General features: G+C 45.5%; 2 protein-coding genes across 3 annotated transcripts in view; one reads left to right on the top strand and one right to left on the bottom strand.

The window, feature by feature from the left end:
* scml2 (Scm polycomb group protein like 2) overlaps positions 1–20,966 on the top strand; it is a 44,661-nt gene extending 23,695 nt beyond the window's left edge. Inside the window, exons 8-15 of one of the 2 annotated variants that reach the window (XM_048235310.1) lie at positions 6,442–6,743; positions 7,813–7,930; positions 9,807–10,010; positions 11,580–11,759; positions 13,266–13,376; positions 14,749–14,976; positions 16,187–16,350; positions 18,682–20,966. In XM_048235310.1, coding sequence (XP_048091267.1) covers positions 6,442–6,743; positions 7,813–7,930; positions 9,807–10,010; positions 11,580–11,759; positions 13,266–13,376; positions 14,749–14,976; positions 16,187–16,350; positions 18,682–18,807 — 1,433 coding nt within the window. In that variant the 3' untranslated portion in view covers positions 18,808–20,966. Of the gene's footprint in view, positions 1–6,441; positions 6,744–7,812; positions 7,931–9,806; positions 10,011–11,579; positions 11,760–13,265; positions 13,377–14,748; positions 14,977–16,183; positions 16,351–18,681 lie in introns of both variants that reach the window. The other variant, XM_048235309.1, reaches the window with a different exon arrangement.
* Positions 20,967–21,655: 689 nt separating this feature from the next.
* On the bottom strand, positions 21,656–23,140 carry LOC125288946 (retinoic acid-induced protein 2-like). The gene has a single exon (XM_048235662.1). The coding sequence runs from the start codon at positions 23,138–23,140 to the stop codon at positions 21,656–21,658; it is 1,485 nt and encodes a 494-aa protein (XP_048091619.1).
* Positions 23,141–23,692: the final 552 nt, after the last annotated feature.

Raw genomic sequence — 23,692 nt, 5'->3', positions numbered from 1 at the left:
TCTTTTGTTTCTCCCTTTCTTTCTCTTTCCTGCTTTCTCTCGCTGTCTTTCTCTTGCATTTTTGATTTTCTTTATAGGGCATGGCAACATTTTTTTTTTTGCGTGTGGGAAGTCAAACCAGTTTTTTGCCTCGTTTTTTTTTTTTTTTTTTTTTTTACAAAACAGGAAGTGGTGCTGTGTTAAAAATGGCATAATTGGCCTTTAGGTTGTGTGTGCAGTGTGTCAAAGCTCCCCTGGCTAGCCCCTTCCTCTCTGTGTGCTAAAAAAAGGGAAGGGGTTTGGCAAGGAAGGGGGTTAGAGACCAAGGTAGAGAGAGAGAGAGAGAGAGAGAGAGAGAGAGAGAGAGAGATGTGAGAGGCAGTGCTGTTGCGCGGTGTCACCGTTTCCTGGTTCTTAAAAGCTGGCTCTCTGGGGAGGGCAGAATGGGTTTGGGTTACGGAGCGAAGAGCGAACCCCCCACTCTCCGCCCGACCCCACCTCGCGGGGTGTCTGAACCCACTAATGCAGCCAACAGGAGCAACCCCTCCACCCTGCCCCACACAACCCCTCCACCCCCACCTCTATCGGGCTCCTCTGATCCATTTTACCCCCCTCAGGCCCCATACACCCAGAAGAGAGAGTGGGAGGGGCCAGCGTGGACCATGTGACTGAGGAGCGTTGCTTGCCAATACTTTCTACTGATAACATACAACCCCCTCCACCACCACACAGACACTCCCTCCTCCTCCTCCTCCTCCCTCCCTCCCTCCCTCCCTCCCTCCTCCCTCCCTCTGTTGCGTCCCCTCCCCCCTGCTCTGCCATGGTAATCAGCCCTTCCTCATTGCCTCCCTGCTACGCCAGTGAGCACCAGCCGCGTGGGGGCTTTGTTATGGGCTGCTGCCTCGTACGCCGACACTCATTCCAGCTCCACTTCTCCGCACTCCGAAGGAAACTCAGGAGCTCCTCACTGCACACTGGCGCTCGAAGGGAAGAGAGGAAGCCAAATCTGCAGGAAAACAGGGAAGCAGTTGTGGAGAGTATCGGCTTTTGGTTGGTGTGGTGAAGCTCCTAGCAGCAACAGCAGCAGCGGTGCTGAAAGTTAAAGCTCTGCACTTTCTTTCCCTCCCTCATTTATTGTGAACTGCCGGCTGCCGGATCACATTGTGGTGAGTGTCTCTGGTCCTCTCTCTAGCTGCTCTGTGTTTGGGTGCCTGCTGCCGGCTTTTGTTTGTGCTTTTTCTGACTCCTGTTGGTGCTTCAGTGTTGTTGCCTCTCGTGTGGTTTGAGGCGCTGGATGTGTAAATGGTGACAGTGTCCAAAAAGGAGGGAACATAATGCCTGACACAATGGCTGTGCTTCTGAGGTCCATGTGATTTGTGGAAAGATTTAGAGGTGTTTAACAGCAAAAATTTAATTTGTTTTCTTTTATATATGTTTCTTTGTTTATTTTATCAGTGATTGGAGTAATTTATTTTTGAATTACCTTTACAGTTAAAAAACCCAAAACCTTGTTGGGTGTGTTATTGTTGAACTTAATTAAATTTAAAAAGGATCAATGTCCTGTTAAAAGGCTTGAAATCCTTTCAGATGGATTCTTTTTGATTAGATTTGATAGGCATACACACAAAACCAAATGCTGTGTTTTCTGTTTTTCCTTTAGACGAGCATTACTTTATTGTGTATTATTTGCCCATAACATATTTAGATCTGGAACTGAAGAGATGCAGCCTCCCAAACTCAATACAGCTTAAATGAGATTAAACGGCTGAAATCTAATTATTTGAGAAGGATTTCTGTCTGAGATGGTATCAGCAGGACTCTAGCCAAAGGATTTTTCTACAATAGACTATAACGCTTATTTGACATCCGATACTCCAGCAGATTGTATTGTTTAATTAAACTGCCTTGGGCAGTAGGCAACCTACATCCTCCCAAACCCAACTGCCTCTGTTCACGCGGCTCGGGTCCACTGGTCCACTCACATGTGGTTCAGATTTTTGGCCACCGAGCTCAGTGTTCAGACCCAGATCCCAGAGCCAGGGTTTTGCGGGTCCGGAGCCAAATGTAAATATTTAGGTAGAAAGGGGCAATTAGCAGTGTGGCTGCCTTGGTGCCTCTACTGCCCTCCTCCGGACCCCCCCTTCTAACCCAGCCAACCCACAGGTCACTAGGTCACAGGTCGCAGGTCAGGCTGAAAATGACGTACTGGTGACCGACTCCATATGCAGGAGTGGAATATTGGAGGGGGAAATAAGATGTGATGGACAGTTGCTTTCCCTTCTCTCCCTTCGCTTGTGTTGTTCCATACGGCCGTATGTGTAATGGTAATGAGAGAGAGAGAGAGAGAGAGAGAGAGAGAGGGACGGAGAGAGAAAAAGGAGGGATTTTAAGTGGCTGCATGTGTATCATTAGTGACAAAACATGGTGCTCTCTCTCTCTCTCTGTTTCGCTCTCTCCTTGTTTCTAATTAAGCACATGTAGGAGTAAAGCTTGTCCAGCCCTGGCCTCTACCCCCTGCCCCCCATGGGGAACACCGCTGAGGCAGCTGTGCCCATTCCCAAAGCCCCCAGATGCACTTAGTGAAAAACGCTGGCTTTGGCCAGACTCGCCGCACTGAAATGCGAGAACTTTATCTGCTGGCTGGCGGAGACGCCAGCGTGAGCTAATAAAGGGCGAGTCGGGCCACCGAGGGACCAGGAGGGACCAGGAGGGCCTCTTTTTGTGCGATGCGCACAAAGCAGCTCTATGTGCCACCTTCCACTTCCACTGACGGATGGGGTCTGCACTTTTGAATTGCAGATATCTGATACTCTGTTGCAGCCCATTGTGAGTGCAGCTGAGGGGGAGAACACAAGGAGTAGATGCAATCCCACTCAGAAATACAGACACACACACATGCAGTGCAGACACACACACACACATGCAGTACAGACACACACACACATGCAGTACAGACACACACACACGCAATCCCACTCAGAAATACACACACAGATGCAGTACAGACACACACACACACATGCAGTACAGACACATGCATTACAGACACACACACACATGCAGTACAGACACACACACACACACACATGCAGTCACACTCTCCAACAAGAGTTAGCAGTACAGACACACACACACACATGCAGTACAGACACATGCAGTACAGACACACACACACACACACAAATGCAGTCACACTCTCCAACGAGATTTAGCAATTGTGTATCAGGCAGGGCCTGCGAATGCAGATAAATATTTTATTAGCATAGCCTTAACGCCTCAGCTGAATTTTGATGAATTCATAATGAAGGAATAATTCATTGCAATATTCATGTGGGTTAGTTTAAAAAAGGGAGAATAAAACGCATTCGTTGTTTGCAAAGACCCTGCAGTGTTTTTTATTTCTCTTCTTCCTCCTGAAAACCTTTATCATATTCGTGCCATTCCTTTCTGTCACCACAGCGTTCTCAAGCTCAGCATTTGATAGGATGGTGGTGGTGGCAGAGGCTCGGCATTTTAAAGAAGCGGCAAAACAAACAGCATTCCTAATCAGTCGCCAGCACAGCTGTGTTGCGTTTCCCTCGGACCAATGAGATGAGGGGGATGTTAACATAAGAAGCCAGATGAATTCCTACAGATCCAAAGTGCTGCGTCAGAGCAGGAGCCGCATCATCAATGCTAAAATTGTTCTCTGGGCAAAATAGCCAATACGTGTCCTAACTAGGTAGTCTCTGAAATGGCATATGGAAATGAAACATATCAGAGTACTGTCAAGTACAGATGGGGGTGAAGTGTAAGCAAGAGACTAAAATTGTGTGTTTTGTGTGAGAGAGAGACAGAGAGAGAAAGAGACAGACAGAGAGGATTACCTGTAGGCCTGTGAGCAGCTGCCACGGAATGGGACTGGGACAATGGAGGAGACCCAAACATGGGGAGGTCGTTCACACAGGAGCGTCTCTCCTTTACAAGGGGAGGTCGTGCGCAAGGGAGCGTCTCTCCTTTACTGTACATGGGGAGGTCATGCGCAAGGGAGCGTCTCTCCTTTACTGTACATGGGGAGGTTGTGCACACATCGTCTCTCCTTTACAGCCATCCGAAACCATGTTTGTGTCTATCCCAGCAGCGTCTGGATCAGTGATGTACGATAAGACTCCTTAAAATAAGTCAAAGTCTCCTTAAATCAAAATGATCTTTTGAGAGACAGCTAGGTAAGTCCCTTCATACTAAAAACTATCTTAATATATATATAATATGAGATTAAAACACTTGGTTAGATTTATTTTTTTGCAGTGTGTCTGTCATCCAAGCTGGTGTGGCTCACCTACAGTACTGAACCTTGTTCTTCTTTTCTTTTTTTTTTTTTTTTTAATTGTTTTTGTAACAAGATGTATGCTTGTTGTATATATGTGTATATGTATGTATTTTTAGGGAATGGGAGCTGGTGGGGGAAGGGGGCTGTATGTGAGTGAATGTGTATGTTGTATTGTACTGTACTGTAGTATCTTGTCCTTGTACCTTTGTCTTTGTCCAGTCCTATCGAGGACCCTCTCGAAAATGAGATGCCACATCTCAAGAGGCATTCCTCTTTAAATAAATAATAAAATAAATAATAACTTCATCTGATGGACTTCAAAATCATTTTAATTGAATGAATTGTCAGATTATTTTGCAGTAGTACGCCTAGCTTTTCTTGTCTTCACCACTTATTATCAAGACATCAACTCAACTTTTGCTGTTTTAAGTCCAACTTTCTTTTTTGAGTTTAAGGGAGGGAGACGCATGGAGTTGAAACATGACACTCCTTCAATGCAAAGTGTGTGTGTAGCAAGCGAGTGATCTGAAAGGCAAGGCATGAGGTCTTTGAGCATTGTGATTTAAAGTAGTCTGTGTGTGTGTGGGGGCTGGAATGGGTAAGGCTGGGGTGGTTACATTAAAGTTGTTTTTTTATGTGGGTTTTGCTTTTTGATTTCCTCGTCTCGAGAATATGTCAACAACTTCACCTGCATGGAATTCTTAATGCGTATTAGAGAAGGGAATGATTGGGGCGTGTGCAAGCATGTCAGGCGGTGCATGAGCTGGCATTCTGTGCGTCCATAATCCTCTGCGTCACTACGTGATGTCTTCTTCTGCTGACTGATTCGGAATTTGCTGTGATTTGTACTCTTGGATATTCTGTCAGAAGTATTAACAGCATCCCAAATCAAACTCATACACACCCTGCGTTGGCTTTCGCTGCTGAATGGGAATCCCACTTGAGGCTGTTAGTGATACAGCACACACACACACACACACACACACACACACACACACACAAACACAAACACACACATACACATACATATATATATACATACATACCTACATAATCAACACAGACACAACAGACAACAGAATAAAAAAAACTGAATGTGAGAAAAAAAAATTAGATAGTTGCCTACATTCATGAACAATCATCAACACCTGAAGCGGTTTTAATCATTAGTAGCCTAGGCTATACAGGCTACAGAATTATATCTATGCCTTGCATCAGATTTAATGCAGTCCAAGGGCATAGCCTATTTACTGTGACTGAACAGGGTACCAAATGGGTTCTTTTTTTTTAAGTAACATGCTCAACACTGCTGAAAAACAGTTTTCACACTCTTGCACATGCAAGATCCATCTGTAACATAATGGCTCTGGTCTGTGAATCACATGATATGCTGAAAGTGAGTGCTAGCAATAATAGTTATGTCAAGATAGTGGTAAAAGTGAGTTTAATATATCACAGAGTGGAGTGTCATCTCACAGAATCATTTAAGTGGTCAGCAAGTCACCATAAGTATAGTATAAGTATATATACTTTTTTGATCCCGTGAGGGAAATTTGGTCTCTGCATTTAACCCAATCGGTGAATTAGTGAAACATAAACAGCACACAGTGAACACACAGTGAGGTGAAGCACACACTAATCCCGGCGCAGTGAGCTGCCTGCTTCAACAGTGGCGCTCGGGGAGCAGTGAGGGGTTAGGTGCCTTGCTCAAGGGCACTTCAGCTGCGGCCCACTGGTCGGGGCTCGAACCTGCAACCCTCCGGTTACAAGTCCAGAGTGCTAACCAGTGGCCCACTGCTGCCCCAAAGTGGCAATTAAAAATAAAGTGCCATTACCAGGTGTTCTATCATTCCATAAGCATATTGATTCAAGCACAACTGAGGATTGGAGTTGAAAATGGTACATTGTTAGTGTGTGAGCAATGAAATGCAATCTTAAAATGCTAATTACACAGAACATGATGTTACGGTCCAGCACATTCATAATTAATACCATATTTTACATTCTGATATGAACTGATTCTGATAGTAACTGATATTTCCATTTGGATCTGCCTCTCTCCGTGTAGGCTCTATGTGTAAGTTTAAGTACAAGTAGAAGCCTGTCTGATGTGTATTTTAAAGTGCCTACCCCTCTCCTGTCTTCTCCTGCAGTCACCAAGGCTCTCCCCCCTCCCCTGTTCCCGTCCACGGCGTCACGGCGGTCGTCCTCCATGCAGTCCCCATACCGCCTGCCGCACCCGCTGCCCCCCCTGCCCGTCAGGAAGGGGGTGCGGGGCCGGCGGCCCAAGAGCCAGACCATCGCCATGCTGAAGGCGGCCGCAGAGGCGGCTGCAGCGGCCGCGGCCGCCGGACATAACGGCGGACCAGGGGTCAACACCGCCGACATAATGAGCCCCGCCTCCCAGCTCACGCCCAGGCCCCATAAGAAGAGAGGGCCCAAACCGGGCAGCAAGGTAACCGCTAACCCTAACAACCCTAACACTCCTACACCCTAACCCAGCTCACGCCCTAACACCCCTACACCCTAACCCTAACACCCCTACATCCATACCCTAACCCAGCTCACGCCCTAACACCCCTACACCCTTACCCTAACACCCCTACACCCATACCCTAGCCCAGCTCACGCCCTAACACCCCTACACCCTAACCCTAACACCCCTACACCCATACCCCAACACCCCTACACCCCAACCCTCTACACCCTAACCCAGCTCACGCCCTAACACCCCTACACCCTAACCCTAACACCCCTACATCCATACCCTAACCCAGCTCACGCCCTAACACCCCTACACCCTTACCCTAACACCCCTACACCCATACCCTAGCCCAGCTCACGCCCTAACACCCCTACACCCTAACCCTAACACCCCTACACCCATACCCTAACACCCCTACACCCTAACCCTCCCAGCTCATGCCCAGGCTCCTTAAGAAGAGAGGGCCCAAACTGGGGCAGCAAGGTAACTGCTCCTAACACCCCTACACCCTAACCCAGCTCACGCCCTAACACCCCTACACCCTAACCCCTCTTTCAGATATGAGGGGAGTAGTGTAAGAGCAGCCTAACGGCCTAATGTCTTGATATGCACAGGACATGTGGACTTACACGTATGCCTGAAAGTATTGATATGACATGGTGAAATGACATTGATATGACATGGTGAAATGACATTGATATGCCGTGGTGAAATGACATTGATATGACATGGTGAAAGAGGTGTGCATATGTTAATTGGTTCCTTCATGATGGAGTGTCAAATGTTTCTCAAAAGTCTCATGTCTCTTATTTGCCATGAATGATTACTGAACCCAGTAAACAAGTCAACATGCTGGATAATCAGTTTTTGATTGCACTCGGCCAAGCACGCATTCAGATGAATTACCGTTCTCCCCTTAACTGCTGCTTGACAGACCTCCTCATATGAATCTGAGAGCCAAACCACTATCGGAAATGCATAGTGTAGAGATGAGTGCACAACAGCATGCATGTGAAGTCTTTTTTTTTTGGTTCCCTAGAGGAAACCTCGAGTGATTCCATCTCTGGTCAGCACGAGCTTGACCAACCTGACCTCAGAGCACAGACTGTCTGCCATGCAGACGCCAAAGGATGGGCCCAACAACCCTGTCTCTACAGGTAAGCCTCAGTTTTACCTTTCTCTCTCATTCTCTCTCATTCTCTCTCTCCATTTCTCTCTCGCTTCCTCCCTTTCTCTCCACTCTCTTTCTCTTCCTCCTTTCTCTCTCTCCCCTTTTCTCTCTTTTTCTCTCTCTCTTCCTTCCTCTCCCTCTCTTTCTCTCCTTTTCTCTCTCTTCCTCTCTTTCCTTTTCTCTCTCTTTTCCTCTCTCCTTTTCTCTTTCTCTCTTCCTCCCTCTCCCTTTCATTTTTAGTCTCTTTCTCTCTTCTTTTCTCTCTTCCTCTCTCCTTTTCTGTCTCTTCCTCTCTCACTTTCTTTCTTGACTGGCCTCCATTTCCCTTTCTTTTTTGTCAGTCCTTCCCTGCATACACACACACACACACACACACACACACTACACACTACTGTCCTATAGGAAACATGGCCAATGAATCATGGTAATGTATGCTAAATCTTCTTGTCGAGAAGGCCCAGACTATGACATGGCTCGACACGGCGTTCGGTTAACAGAAACAAATGCACGGTCGAGGTGGTGAAATGGCCCTGATGCGCAGTGGAGGGGCGTTTACACCTCGTAAGTGCAACGTTGTGGAGCTCATTATCCTGCTTATTCCATTGTTGCCACGTGCGTTGTGTTCATTTCCTGTTATAATTTAAACGTTTTAATCGCTAAAATTGTCTTGTTTGTAGAACTACGTATTTCCGCCACATATCAACTAATTTCTCAACTTGCAGGACAAACTGCCTTTACTAGTTCTAAATGGATGGTTGCTATGGCCAAAGGCCAGTCATTAGTTCCATCTCTCCCGTTGCCAAGCGGGCATATCCCAGGATTCTGATGAACCTTAGCTGTGAAACATCGCTATTTTACTGAGCCTACTGCCATCCAACTAGCTAAAAGCCATCTCTGTCTGTCATATGCTAAATGTTGCTATGTTCTGAAACTGTATTTTACAGCTTGGATGCACAATGAGTTCAGCAAATATACAAGTGTGATACGGCCAGACAATTTGATCTACTTCATAGGTGTGCAAATAACATACGGTTAATACACGTTCTAAAGAACGCAGGACAATGGGAAATTCAACCAAGCAGTGGAATAAAGCGTGTTTAATGAAGCCTACCCCTGCATTCGCTCTGCTCTCGCTATTGATGCCTGTCTGCAGACTTTGAACCCAGAGCTGCAGGGCTGCACTGCATTGTGTTATTATGTTGGCGCCTCTGCAGTGCGTCAGGCTTGTATTTCCCACAATGCTCTCTGTGTGAACCATGGAACACGAGAACAGGAAATTGAAAAGTGTTCCCCGGGCCACCCCAAGCCTGCCCCAACCATAGTTTCAAATGAAAATGACTAGCAGGAGATGAAAGATTATGAGGTGGTATCATCATAGCGTCTGAGTTATGCTAGAATACAGATTATGAGGTGTTATCTTAGGGTCTGAGTTATACTACATTACAGACTGCATGGATTTATTCTCTGCCAGTGTTCAATCAGATCATCCCTGACAAAGTCCAGGTTATATGAACCCAGAGTCATCTATAGAATGAGCCAGTTGTATGAACCCAGAGTCATCTATAGAATGAGCCAGTTGTATGAACCCAGAGTCATTTATAGAATGAGCCTGTTATGAAGGAGTCTGTTTTATTACAAAGAGTAAGCTGATATATCACCCAGAGAGAATAAATACTTTTCTCTGATTAGTTGGTAGGGTGGCTATTAATTCTGTATATCGGGACACCTATGAAGTAGATCTGGTAAAAAAGTTTGATCACTGTTCCATATCAATGCTCTTTTGAATGGTAACTATAACAACCTTAGATCAACTCACGGTAAAGTAATACATTTCTCTCCTGTCCTTTCCCATTTATATTCAGTTTGTGTGTATGTGAACAAGCATGGAAACTGTGGGCCTCACCTGGACCGAAAGCTGGTGCTGCAGCTGCCCGACCACTTCGGGCCGGGCCCGGTGAACAAGGTTCTGCAGTACTCGGTCCAGGCCTGCGTGGACTGTGCTTACCAGCCCAAGCTGCTTTACTCCTTCCTGCAGTCGCAATCAGACGGCGGGGAGATCATCAGAGGTATGGCGTCCAGTTTGGTCCTGTCTGTGTGTGTTGTGGACGTATCAATCCTGTCTGTGTGTGTTGTGGACGCATCAATCCTGTCTGTGTGTGTTGTGGACGTATCAATCCTGTCTGTGTGTGTTGTGGACGCATCAATCCTGTCTGTGTGTGTTGTGGAGGCACCCGTCTGGTCTGTGTGTAGGCCACTGTGTCTCTGCCTCTGTTGATTCCTCCTCCTGGTTCACCTCTTGTTTGTTTCTGCTCTTGTCTTTGAATGCTTAAGTCTCATTCTCTTCCTCTCTCACCTGTCTCCCTTACTCTTCTCCATTTCTCTCTTCTTCTCGTTCATCCTCTCATCTCTTTGTCTCCCACTCTTTCCCTCTGTGTGCCGCCTCCAGTCCTGTTGCGTCACCCAGATTATAGGGTTGCCATTCTGCCGGCTTTAGAGATCGACATCTCTGTTTTCAAAAGGAGTGTGTGGCAGAAAATCAATCATGGAGTTGATACGGAACAGGTTAGCTCTGTAACATGGTGACAATGGAGACTGTGAGTGTTAGGGTTTATCTGTGTGTGTGTCTTTGTGTGTTTATATAATCAATCATGGAGTTGATACGGAACAGGTTATATGTGTGTATATGTGTTTGTATATGTATTTGTGTGTGTGTGTGTGTGTGTGTGTGTGTGTATGTATGTGTGTGTGTGTGTGTGTGTGTGTGTGTGTGTGTGTGTGTGTGTGTTTATGTGTTTATGTGTTTATATGTTTATATGTGTCTTTGCAGTATATGTGTGTATATGTATTTGTGTGTGTGTTTTTATATGTGTGTGTGTGTGTGTGTGTGTGTGTGTGTGTGTGTGTGTGTCTTTGTGTGTTTATATAATCAATCATGGAGTTGATACGGAACAGGTTATATGTGTGTATATGTGTTTGTATATGTATTTGTGTGTGTGTGTGTGTGTGTGTGTGTGTGTATGTATGTGTGTGTGTGTGTGTGTGTGTGTGTGTGTGTGTGTGTGTGTGTGTGTTTATGTGTTTATGTGTTTATATGTTTATATGTGTCTTTGCAGTATATGTGTGTATATGTATTTGTGTGTGTGTTTTTATATGTGTGTGTGTGTGTGTGTGTGTGTGTGTGTGTGTGTGTGTGTGTTTATTATGTGTGTGTGTGTGTGTGTATGTGTGTGTGTATGTGTGTGTGTGTGTGTGTGTGAGAGGAGGATGGGAAGAAGAGATGTGCACACAGCTGATGTAATCTCTCTGAGCGTAATGGGAAATGGCATCTGTGCATAACCTGGTTTTGGGGCGTTTGATTTGGGGCCTCCCAGGGGTCCTGCTGAGTCCTCTGGGCCATCTGCTACCCCCCAACTGCCCCCCCCTGCCCCCCATCCACCCAAGCACCCCACAATACAATACAAATCCCTTTAACCACCATTACAATATGAAAATTCCCCAGGAACAAAATGCATGTGGGCCTGTGTACATTATATATATGTACGTGTATGTATATGCACTTTGGTAATGATGTTTTCTTCTCTTCCTGTTTCTCCTTGGCTCTTGTTGTCTGTCCTCCCCCCCCCCTACCCACCCAGTGCGCTCTGACGGGGGCACCAGCTACGTGAAGCTGCCGTCTGCGTCCAGTGCGTCGTTCGTGCTGCGCTTCCTGGAGACGCTGTGTCACCACCTGCAGTGTGACAACCTCTTTAGCAGCCAGCCCTCCAGCCCCTTCACCACCTCCCCACCCTCACACTGCGCCTACGACAGGAAAACAGGTGCGTGCCTGCGTGCATGCGTGCGTGCGTGCGTGCGTGCGTGCGTGCGTGTGCATGCATGCGTGTGTGTGTGTGTGTGTGTGTGTGTGTGTGTGTGCGTGTGCGCATATGTGAGTGTGTGAGCGTGTGCATGTGTATGTGTGTGAGTGTGAGCGTGTGCATGTGAGTGTGAGTCTGTGTGTGTGTGTGTGTGTGTGTGTGTGCAAGAATGGTATATCTCAGTTACTTTGCCAAGTGTGTAGGCTTAAGTAGTTGGTGCACCTGAGACTTAAGCTTCAGAGCTGATGAGAGGATGCTGTTGGCCAAGTGGTGTCATATGCACCGTTTCAGCCCTCAGCCAGATTCAGCACTCTGACTGACTGAAATGAACTTCACATGGTTGGGAATTCTATACATGGTTTGGAATTCTATACACTATTCTATACATCAGCTTCCTCCGAGTGCCACCATTAATTCATTGAGCTGAATGCATCACTCAGTCTTTGATATAATACGCCACACCATCGTAACAGTGCACACTTAGTTCTTAAGCTTATCCATTATGTTAAGGCAGTGAGGAATGAAAATTCTCAGCTACGACCTAACATGATACAACGTGATTCCAAGCAGCTGATTCCAACATCTCTTTGAATTGTTCATTATGAGACTTACTATGACTTACTCACCATGATTATGAGACTTATGCCGGCCTTACATTGAATGATTTTTGAGTGATTTCACAGTCGGCGACTACATTTCTAAAGTTTTACTAGAATCGCGGGGCGCTCCCGTCAGCTAAATCGTTTAGTGTAAGGTGCCAATATTAGCCATTTTAAGCCAGTCTGAGTCATCTTGCCGTTACAACAATATCAAACAAACCAATAGTGACTTTTCTCCAACACCATACAGGAATGGGCAAAGTAGCCAACAGCTGTAGCCTATATGATTATTTGTTATTTTGTTTCTCACAAATTATCGTCGGCTATTCCACGTAACAGAACAACTCTATATCGGTTAGGGATGTCACAGTCACACATGAAATAATGCTGCAGAAACACGAAAATATGACTTTGATACGAATAGGATATTGTTTGATTTCCTGTTGATTTCCAGAGCACAGTGGGAAATAACTTAAAGGAATCTAGTTGCAGTCTTGTAAATAGTGACCCTGCAAGATCCCTAGTCGTTGCAAAATCATAGTCTGTGACCTAAAAACTCGATAACTTGTCTTTAGATATGAGAGGGCCTGAGACTGTAGTCTTTGCAAAGTCTTCTGGTGTAAGGATGACATAAGTCTTCTATTGTATGTTTGGCATTAGCTGTATTTCCACCTTTGAATGCTATGACTTACTTGCCATGATTGCGAGACTTACCTGTATTTCCACTTTTGAATGCTGGCTGTTGGACACTCTCCAGTATGTATTTGCAGCGCTTCCTCTCACACATTTGTTTGTCTCTCTGGGTATTGATACAAAGCAGTGTTGTCCACTGTGGTAAGACTAAAGTCAGTTCCTCTCTGCTCCACAGTGAAAGAGGAGACCCCGGAGACTCTGTCACTGACCAGGGGCCTGCGACGCTTCACCAGCGAGTCGGCGTCGTACTCAGACCCCCCGCCCTCCAAACTCCAACCCTCAGAAGGTCAGAACCTCAGAACCCCCCTGCTATGGTGCTACCCCACCCACTATGGCTGCTTCTGTGTGTGGTAAAGGTCTGCCAAATGTCTTCATTGGTTGTCTTCAGCTGGGCACTGCCCAAAATGCTGTACTTGTCCTAAACAGAATGATTTGCTAATGGGATTCTCTATGAAAATGATTTTGATTTTGTCCATCACAACAGCTTTTTTCCTTTGAGCATAAGTATGTGTGCAACCCTTTGATCTAGTCGAGTCAAGTATTTCATAATGAAGGCATAAGGTGTGTCAGGCCAGGCGGTATTTCATGATAAAGGCATAAGGTGTGCCAGGCCAGGCGGAAACAGTGTTACGGTTGCTCCACTGCTTCCTTCTACTCCCTCCCTCCAAACACACACACACACACATGGGCCAGGGCTCGTGTGCAGTGACTGACTGGGAAGAGCACTTCAGTTAATTATTAGTGCCAGACACTGCACATGTATAGTGGGTGGGCTGTGCTTCTGGCCCTTCTATGGACACTCCTTCAGGCCAGATGATTGAAAGCTCTTGCTAATGCAGCTGTCAGCCCAGTTAAACCATCCATGGCATTCATTAATTAAGCATTAAAAACATTGTGTAGCAATTGATCACCTGCCTTTAAGTCAGGCTTTAAAACGTAACTGCAGGACTGCAGCGTTGCAGTGCCGTGAATTGAATTGACTGCTGTAGTGTGAGATGACATGCTGAGAAAATACCATACGAAATTGAAGCAAGATGAAATTGAGTGATAATGTTTTTGCTGTGGGATCTCTTGAATAGTTTCTGAATGTTTGGAACCTCTAGGTCTTGCAATCAAATAAACTGTGGTGCAGTCTTATCGACTACCATCATTTGATATAGTAAAGCTGTTGTGAACCATCTCAGTTTGATATATAGGTAAGCTGTTGTGTCCATCTCAGTTTGATATATGGGTAAGCTGTTGTGTCCATCTCAGTTTGATATATGGGTAAGCTGTTGTAAACCAGTGTCCATCACAGTTCGTAGTGCATGAAAATGTGTGTTGCTTAGAAGTGTGGACCTTTCTGCACCTCTTCTTATACTTACAAGAGTGCGTATATCTCTTTGTGTGTGTGTGTATTTGTATTCGTGTGTGTGTGTGTGTGTGTGTGTGTGTATTTGTGTGTGTGTGTGTGTGTATTTATGTGTGTGTGTGTGTGTGTGTGTTTGTGTGTGTGTGTGTGTGTGTGTGTGTTTGTGTGTGTGTGTGTGTGTGTGTGTGTGTGTGTGTGTGTGTGTGTGTGTGTGTGTATCTGTATATGTGTGTGTGTGTCTGTCTGTATTTGTGTGTGTGTTATGTGTTTGTTCATCGTCCTCATCCTTGTCTCTTATGCCGGACAGAGACCCTTGCCAACGGTGAGAATGGTGCCACTTCGGACCACCAGTCAGTCGAGTACGCCATGGACACGACCCCCAATGGCATGACCCCCCGCCCTCAGGCGCTTCGGAACTCGTCCGAGTACCGGCCTCCGTCCAGCGGCGGCACATCATACTCGACCAGCGCTCCGCCCGTCCTGCGGCGCCTCTCCTCCAACACCCCCGCCGGCCGCCTGCACCGACAAGTGGAAGGTACGCGGCCGTGTAAGACATCTTACTGGACACTTATGTGTGTGTGTGTGTGTGTGTGTGTGTGTGTGTGTGTGTGTGTGTGTGTGTTGGTGAAGGTAGAGATCTTACTGGAATTCTCTGGACTGTAGCGTGTAGACTTTGTTTTATGTGTGTGTGTGTGTGTGCGTGTGTGTGTGTGTATGTGTGTGTGTGGTGTGTGTGCGCATATGCAAGGCGCGCGCGCGCGCGCGATGCGTAAGGCGCGTGCGGTGCGCGGTGTGTGTGTGTGCGTGTGTGTGTGCATGTTTGTGTGTGTGTCTGTTTGGCGGCTTTATTTGATAGCTAGATGTCTGTGTCAGTTGGTATGTTAATGATTGTCAGTTTGAGAGTGTGTGGGTGTTGACACCAACAGCTGCTAGATGATTGGATGACGCTCTGTTTGAAGTTTAAGACGGAGAAAATCGTGTTAGCAGCAGTCTTAATTTGGAGATCCCCCTTTTGTCTGGTTTTAAAGACAGGACCCAGAAATACCCTTCCATCAGAGTGAGCTTTAGACAGGTACGAGGAAAGCCACATTGCAATCCCGGATTATTTGAGAGATTTCAATGGCTCATTATCCATGACAGAATAGCAGAAGGCATCTTACTACATGTGCTGATGAGTTCATGAGGGTGTGGAGAGTGCTGGATCAAAAGTGCTATTGTTCTGGAATGACATCTGACTTGTTCTCTGGAAGTGTGCCAGCAGTGTGTCAACACTCATGTCTGTGTGCACTGCCGCCCTCTACTGGAGGCATCACACTTGTATTACTGTAATGGCATTAGGTAGATTTAATACTCTCATTTAAAAGATACAGTTAAGTTGGCAGACTTTGGTTCCAGTTGTAAATTGTACTCCTGAACAATTGAACTCCTGATTTAATATTTTCTCTCTTTGCCTCCATCTCTCTCTCACTCTATCCCTCTCTCTCTTTCTCTCTTTCTCTCCTGCTCTCACCCTCTCTCGCTCTCTTTCCCCCCCTTTTTCTTTTCCTCTCTCTCACACACACTCTCTCTCTCTCTCTCTATCCCTCTCTCGCCCTCTCATGCTCTCACCCTCTCTCCCTCCCTCTCTTTCTTTCCCTCTCTCTCTCTCACACACACACACACACTCTCTCTCTTTCCCTCCCCCCCCCTCTCTCCCCCTCTCCTTGCCCCCCCCCCCCCTTTGCTCTTGGGGTCTCCTGTAGCAGCCAGTTCCACCACGGGCCCTGAACACCAGAAGGTGGAGCAGGAGGCTGCCGGCCGGTCCTCTGTCGGGAGCCCCTCATCCTGGACCATAGAGGAAGTGATGCAGTTTGTTCGCGACGCCGACCCATTGGCCCTGGGCCCGCATGCCGAGCTCTTCAGAAAACATGTGAGTGACCCAGTGACCCGGTCAGTGGCTGATGATGGTGGTTGTTTTAGAGGCTGAGGGGACCTGCCGAGGTCCTACACCTTGTATGCCAAGTGTCTCTTCTACACTCATCACAGGGAAGCTTAAGCTGTTGAGATACACAAGAAAACATTGTGAACGCTGTTTTTTTGGCGTCAGCAACGTTCCTGAGTTTTGTGGTTCTATTTCATTTCTACTGACCGCCAGAGGCGGTGCTTTCAGCACGTGGATGTCCATCACATGCACGTGCAGGTCGAGTGTTTATATCAACAAAGTCACTCGTGACAGGGGTGACGCATGCCCACGCCCCGGTACTTAAGGTGCGCTAACCCTGGAAGTGACCTCTTGGCAATCTTCTCGTCCGCAAGCTCTGGCGGTCATCCGAAATTTATAGAACTGCAGTTACATACGTAACTATCGTTCTGGCACGGTCCCACTGATATGATATTAGGCAACAGTCTTCTTTTTTTCTGGAGAACTTTAATAATCAGTAGGTAAATTGTAATTTTGTCAATCAGTATACATGGACATGATCATCCAATCAGAATACATGGAACTGGTTGTGTGGTTGTCCAGCAGTATTCCTCAAAGAGTAATTACCTCATCTAGAGGGTGCTGTTTGAGGCACTCTTTAATTACCTCCTCTAGAAGGTGCTGTTTGAGGCACTCTTTAATTACCTCCTCTAGAAGGTGCTGTTTGAGGCCAACATTTGTGAAGTGGACCATAGTACTTGTGGTTCATAGTGGGCGCAGAAGTAAGCATACTGGTAACATGGGAGAAGTGTTACCCGTGTAGGGGTTGGAGGGCCCAGATTTGAGCATGAGCAGCTTCCCCATCTCAGTGTAGCCAGAACCTCACGCTCATTTCTTGGCATCATTTCTCTTGTCCTATTAGAGAAAGGTATAGACATTGACACACTAAGGAGTTGAGTTCTGTGTGGGGGTTAGTGAGTGGATCAGGAGGTTCTGGTGTACCCCCCCCCCCTCCTCTCTTATTTACGTCTGTGTCGGAGGAAGGAAGCCTCGCTGGCCGCTGTCTCAGGCTCTGTTTATACTTCACCTGCCAGGACAGCCCCCCTGCACGCCTGTGGAACATCAGCCTCATGCTGAAGGAGGGAAAGATGGAGGGAGGGAAAGGGAGAGAGAGAGCAAGATAGAGAGGGAGGGAGGAAGAGATAGGGGGTCTCACTGATGTGCTTCTCTTCTCCTCAGTCAGTTTCTTATCTTCTGATGGACGGATGACTGTAAATGTTTAATATACTCATGTGACTGATGTGGCTTAGCAGCCTTGGACAGCCAGCTCTCCTAGAATGGAACTGTCTAAACATAATATGTTATATTATTAATATAATATTATCAATATATTTTATTTCTATTTCAAGGCTTTCTGTGACTCTTCCATTGACTTGCATGTATTCAATATGGCACCTCGAGCTTCAGAGTGTGGTCTTCAGCTAGCTGGTTAGCATGCTAACTGTAGTGTATATCTGGGAAACATAGAGCAAAGGACACATAATAATAATAATAATAATCATAATATTATTAATAATAATTATAATAATAATAATAAGCTTTATTTGTATAGCACCTTTCATACACAGAATACAGCTCAAAGTGCTTTACAGTTGGAGCATTTAACACAATACTAGAGAGAAAAAAAGAGAAGAAAAAGAAATCAAAACAGTAAATTAAGCATCAGAGATTTAGAGATTTCACAACACATATTATATATAGTTAATGCCGTGAAAATAGGAAGACCCTATAGATAGCAGCATTAAAAAGCATCAGTAAAATGTGAATTGATGTGAAGATATAGGTTACAGGGTAGAAGTGAGTTAACTAAAAGCTCTCATATACAGGTATGTTTTCAGGTCTCTTTTAAAGATGTTCACAGAATTGGCCTGTTTGATGTACAGAGGCAGGGTGTTCCATAGCTTCGGTGCATAATGGTTATGGTCAGATATGTTGCCATGTTCAGCTAGTAGAATACTTGTAGAGCTGGGTTTTAAATGCTATTGATTGCATTAGTCCAGCAGCCTTACAGTAGTAGACCAGGAGTTCATTTAAAACACTAAATAATTTAAGATTGATTGTTGACATTTGATATGAGATGATTAGCTTTGGCAAAGTACAATATTATAAAACTATCAATGCCCCCATCACTACTATGTAGAGCACTCAGAGTGTTTGTGGAATATTATTCTGAGAACAGGTATGTAGCTGGTGTCTGACAGAAGCATGTGTGTATGTGTATGTGTATGTGTGTGTGTGTGTGTGTGTGTGTGTGTGTGTGTTTGTGTGTGTGTCCATTAGGAGATCGACGGCAGGGCCCTGCTGCTGCTGCGTAGTGACATGATCATGAAGTACATGGGCCTTAAACTGGGCCCTGCCCTTAAGCTGTGCCACCACATTGAGAAACTCAAGCAGAGCAAGGCCTAGGAGTAGCCGGTGAGCACTCACACACACACTCTCTCTCTCTCTCTCTTTCTCTAGCTCTCTCTCACACACATACACTCAAAAACTCACACACACACACACACACACATAAACACGGTCTGTGGAGGAAACATTGGCACCCTAGAAGCTCCATATTCACCAGCTGGGACTCTGTGACTGGCCAAGCTTCTCTTCTGAGGCTTGCGTGAGGACGAATTTCCCTTCCGTCGACTGCAGACGCCACGTTACCTCATCACCTCTCAAGCACACGGATGCAGGACACAAGCAGGCAGCTGAAGCCCAAAGGACACTCTTACATTCTCCAGTGTTTATGCATATGACCTTCAGCTGGCTGCATAAAAAGGAATACTGTTTTAATCACCATTTGTTTGTTTTAGACAAATGATTGGTTTCCAACCTTACAAAAACAAAAAACAAATGTGGAAAGTTTTCTCTGATTCACAGGGTGCCCAATTAAATCAACATGGTTTGTTTTCCTTGCTGTCGTCCAGCATGCGTTTGCTATTAGGTATCTGATGGTCCATTCTGCCCCTATTTGCATGTCTAAAAGATCCATTGGAGTCCAAGGGGGATATGTGTACAATGTTTCTAGTGTCTTTTTTGATGATAGCTTTCTGCTGCTTTTAAGACAATGACTGGAAGCATCTATTCAAGATCAATGCAAAACCGTAGGTTGTAAAATAATATGTGTAAAAAAATCTCTTTGATTATATCAACCAAAAAACGTGTTTTTGTGTAGACTGTAAAAATGTTATCCTGAAAGATTCTGACTCAAGTTAAAGTAAAACAAAAAAAAAAGGGTAAAGAATCATTGTTTACCTGTATGTGATTATTTCGTCTTCTGTCATTGGCTTTGATCACAAGTTCAGGTTTGCTCAAACATCCACTATGCTTATCAGAATGTGAACAGAAATGCTTTCAAAAGCAGGGCAAAGATCACTGTTGTCAGCATCAGCTTTTCCTGATAGTGTTTCCTATATCAGTGGTCAGCGTGCTCTGGCCATTCAGACTTGGTCTACTTAAAAGCTCACTACTGTTACATTGTAAATGCTGTTATTTATATGATACAATATACAACTCAGGATGTTCATGTTTTGTATGTTTGTCATCTGACAGGCACTTGTTAAATTATCCTATTTCTACAAGTCATCTCATTCCTTCAAGTCTAGTCTCTTTTAGACACTGTTGTGTTTGTCAGGAGGTGTGGAGATGTTGCTCTCATTAGAGGTGTATTATTGGCCCACCACATCACCAGGGATTTGGGGATAACAAGGTACAGGTACTATATACCTTTATCTTGACACAATGCATATGCAACATTAGACAAGGCTCCGTGCAAGTTAGAATACTTTTCAAACCTCAGATTAATGTGATATGAAGGTGGAACATCAAACACTGATATGCATAACCATTTCATGGTCGGCGTTTGCAAGCTGTAGCACAATTCCCCAAGATGGCAAACTCCCAGCAGTTTGTCATTTTTTGAATTGCATTTTAGTTAGACTACATTAACGTAGGTATTGCTTGGGGCATGACTGTGGTCATTGGGCAGGATATAGTGTTTGAGCCTTGGAAACCAAGTGCCCTCTAAAGTTGGTGCCCAAGATCAAACCTGCTTTTGTGAACAACCATCAAAACAGGCAGCTCATGCAATTAGACTACCTTCCAACATATGCCATGGACTCATTAGACTGCCTGTCATGACAATAATTAACATTGTTTATGAACTCTATTTATTCATAATATTATTTTATATAATTGTTGCTTTTTTACCTTTCTGTCAAATCTTATGTTGTCAATCATCTATCAAATGGATAGGAATGTTGATTTTTAATGATTACATTTTTACCATTATGTAACATATTTAATGTTGAAGATTTCTGGTTGGGAAGGATTTATTTCTTATTGCATAATTTTTATATACAACATTTGGTTACAAACGGATTCTTGTTGAGACTGGTGACTTTATTTTGATACTCAGGTTTTGGTAATTCAGATTATTTGATACTTTTTATATGACTACACTCATAAAAGGTGCACAGTGCAAGTTGATTCATTACACACATTACACACAATGTTTGCTCATTTTACGAAAATAATTGTCCATTTCTTCACCTATTTTTATAAAATTGTCAATGAAACCACAATGTACTGTCATCTTTTATAAATTACCAATTATTCTCTTTTGAATGTAATGACCACCATAGACATAATAGAGATCTCTATTATGTCTATGATGAATATTACTCAAAGAAGATACAATAGGTAATTGCAAAAATTTAATTTATATTGTGAAGTATATGCCACACATACAACACCTCGGACACTACATTTAGCATATTTTCTATTCCAGGACAAATATCACTAATTTCGTATAACCGAGATAAATGCCTTTGAACTGGAAAAGTAGAAGGTTGAGGGAGGATCAAATATTATTTATTGCAACACTTTTGGTGAAGTGATGGCATCGCTAAACGTTTCCAGGTGTTAAAAAGGAATAAAAATGCAATGGTTCAGTCTTCATGGGCTGTGTGGAGTTTGGCCTCTTCAGAAACCATGTATCTATAAAATATGAATTGAGTCAGATCCAATTAACTGACTGTCATGCTACATGGTGCAGCTGAGTAGTTCCATTACTCATTTCTGTCTTTCTTGGATAGACTAAACACTGTATATGCCAAGCAGCCATACTGATTATTTTAAATGATCTGGAATGGAAAGTGCTTGGATGTTGTCTTTTGAGTTCATATTGTAAATATTTCCTTGTCCACCAAAGCCAGCAGCAGAGAGCTCATCCAAGTTCTCATCAGAAGCACATGCACCAGAGCATCTACTCTCTGTGGAGGAAAGCAGTAAAGCGCTGCTTCTTGATGGGGAGGATGTGTATCTCCTGTGAACTGACCTTCTTCAGTTTCACCGACCTGTTTCGGGGAGTGCTTCTCTTGGGGTCGGTGAGGTGGCCTGTTTCACTCTGGGCCGTGAGGACTGGGCTGTAGTGCTGCTGGGCCAAGGCACCCTGCTCCATGTCCTGCTTGGAGGGGAAGGTATTGGCAGGCACTCCGGCAAGATCCTTTAGCTTTCCACGGAAAATGGTGGGAACGCTGTCCTTGACGGCCACAATGACCTTGGCTGTCTGTGAGGCGCTGACGATCTCATAATTCCTTGCGCCGTACTTGGGTTCGTGGCTGCAGCGGCCGTCCATCAACCATTTGTGGTGCCTGCTGAGCTCCAGCGAGGTCACGCCATTGAGGAACTCGGAGTCCAAATTCTGGCCACAACCCAGCGGTGGGAGAACCTCCAGAGACCGTGCCGACCTGGGCACATTCTTCACAGGCTGCTTGACGTCTGGCTGTTCGACCTGAACCAGTGGCTTGTGGACGTGGTACGCCACCGACAGGTCAAGAGGCGAGTCTTGAGGAACCGACGCCTCTTGCTTCAGTTGACTTAAAGGCCCAGCTGTTGTAGAAAGGTCCAGTGCAACTCCCTCGGAGCCTGCTGTGTGCGAAACATAGACGGAACTGAAAATCCCATCACAGGTCTGCGTGCTCACTGCAGCAGTGCTTCTGGGTTCGTGCAGCTCAGCTTTAGGCCTTAGAGGAATTGGGATGGGGACGGGGACGGGCACCGGTAAAGGGACAATGATGGGGAATGGAACAAGCAGGGTGGGAGGGGGCACTAGAGGCGTCAGTGGAGAAGAGCAGGCGTAGGGTAGAGGTAATGATGGGGGAGTGGGTACAAAGTTTGGGGCAAAGGTCTGTGTTGGGTTGGGTCCAGCCATTTGGCAACCAAACGGTGTGAAACTGTTGTGGGTGGTGAACTGGTCCTGTGAAATGGCGGCAAAGCCAGCAAGCCCATCCTGTGTGACCGGGGCTGGCTCGCGCTCTGCCACCTTCGGCTCCATGGGTGAGGGCTGACAGAGCGTGAAGGGGGAGTTACAGTGCAGCATGCTGTTCTGCAGTGGTGGAGGGGCAGAACAGAGAACGCCTTGGGGGAGAAACTGGGAATTAAAATGTTGGAAGACATGTTGCTCTAACATCAGAGACAGGGAGCCTGGACCATGACTGGGCAGGAGGAATGGTGAGGATCCCGCTGGACTGATCCCTTTTCCTTGAGCCCCTGTGGGCATCTGGAGGTGCACAGGCAGAAATACGCTGCCCTCCCCAAGGCACAATGGCAAAACAGCCGTGTGCATTTTCAGTGTTATTGTCCCAGAGGGTTCTATGTTGAGACCTTGAGCTGGGCATATGGGGGCCGAAGAGTTTGGGGACTGGGCCATCTCTGATTGGAAGCCTGAATGGTTGTTTTTAGTATCCATACTAGTACACTGGGTCCTTTCCCTTGTCTGGTTCTTGGTCACATCTTCTCCTCTCCCCGCAATGTCAACGCTCCCAGACTGAGAAGCACTTATGCTTTCAGTTTTTATGTCTTCCATATTGATTCTCAATGGCTGGGAGAATTCTATTATCAAGGTGTTCTCTGATCAAGGCGTCCCTCGACACTACTTTTTGAGTGTATCTTCTCGGCAGTCCATTGGTTAAGGAATTCACAGGTCCTGAAATAAACAAGCAGAGTTGTCAGACACATGTCAACAATAACCTATTCACTGTCAGGATGTCACAAGCATGACCAGGACAGGAGAGGTAACAGAAGCAGAGCTCCAACTTAGAAGGCCTCAGACATCTAGAAGAAAAGGCCTCCAGCTCTACAATGGGTTCAGCAAGAAGAGCTGAGAGTTCTGCTCTGACAACACTTCAGTATCACTGTTGAGGTCAGTATTGCATTGATTTAATGAAAACTTCTGACCAGAGGACAAATGCACAAAGCTCCCTTAGTGCACTTCTAATGAACAATAAATCCCACGTCTTGA

The sequence above is a fragment of the Alosa alosa genome, chromosome 23 (assembly GCF_017589495.1).
Source record: "Alosa alosa isolate M-15738 ecotype Scorff River chromosome 23, AALO_Geno_1.1, whole genome shotgun sequence".
Taxonomy (NCBI): domain Eukaryota; kingdom Metazoa; phylum Chordata; class Actinopteri; order Clupeiformes; family Clupeidae; genus Alosa; species Alosa alosa.
This window is presented reverse-complemented; position numbering and strand designations above follow the sequence as displayed.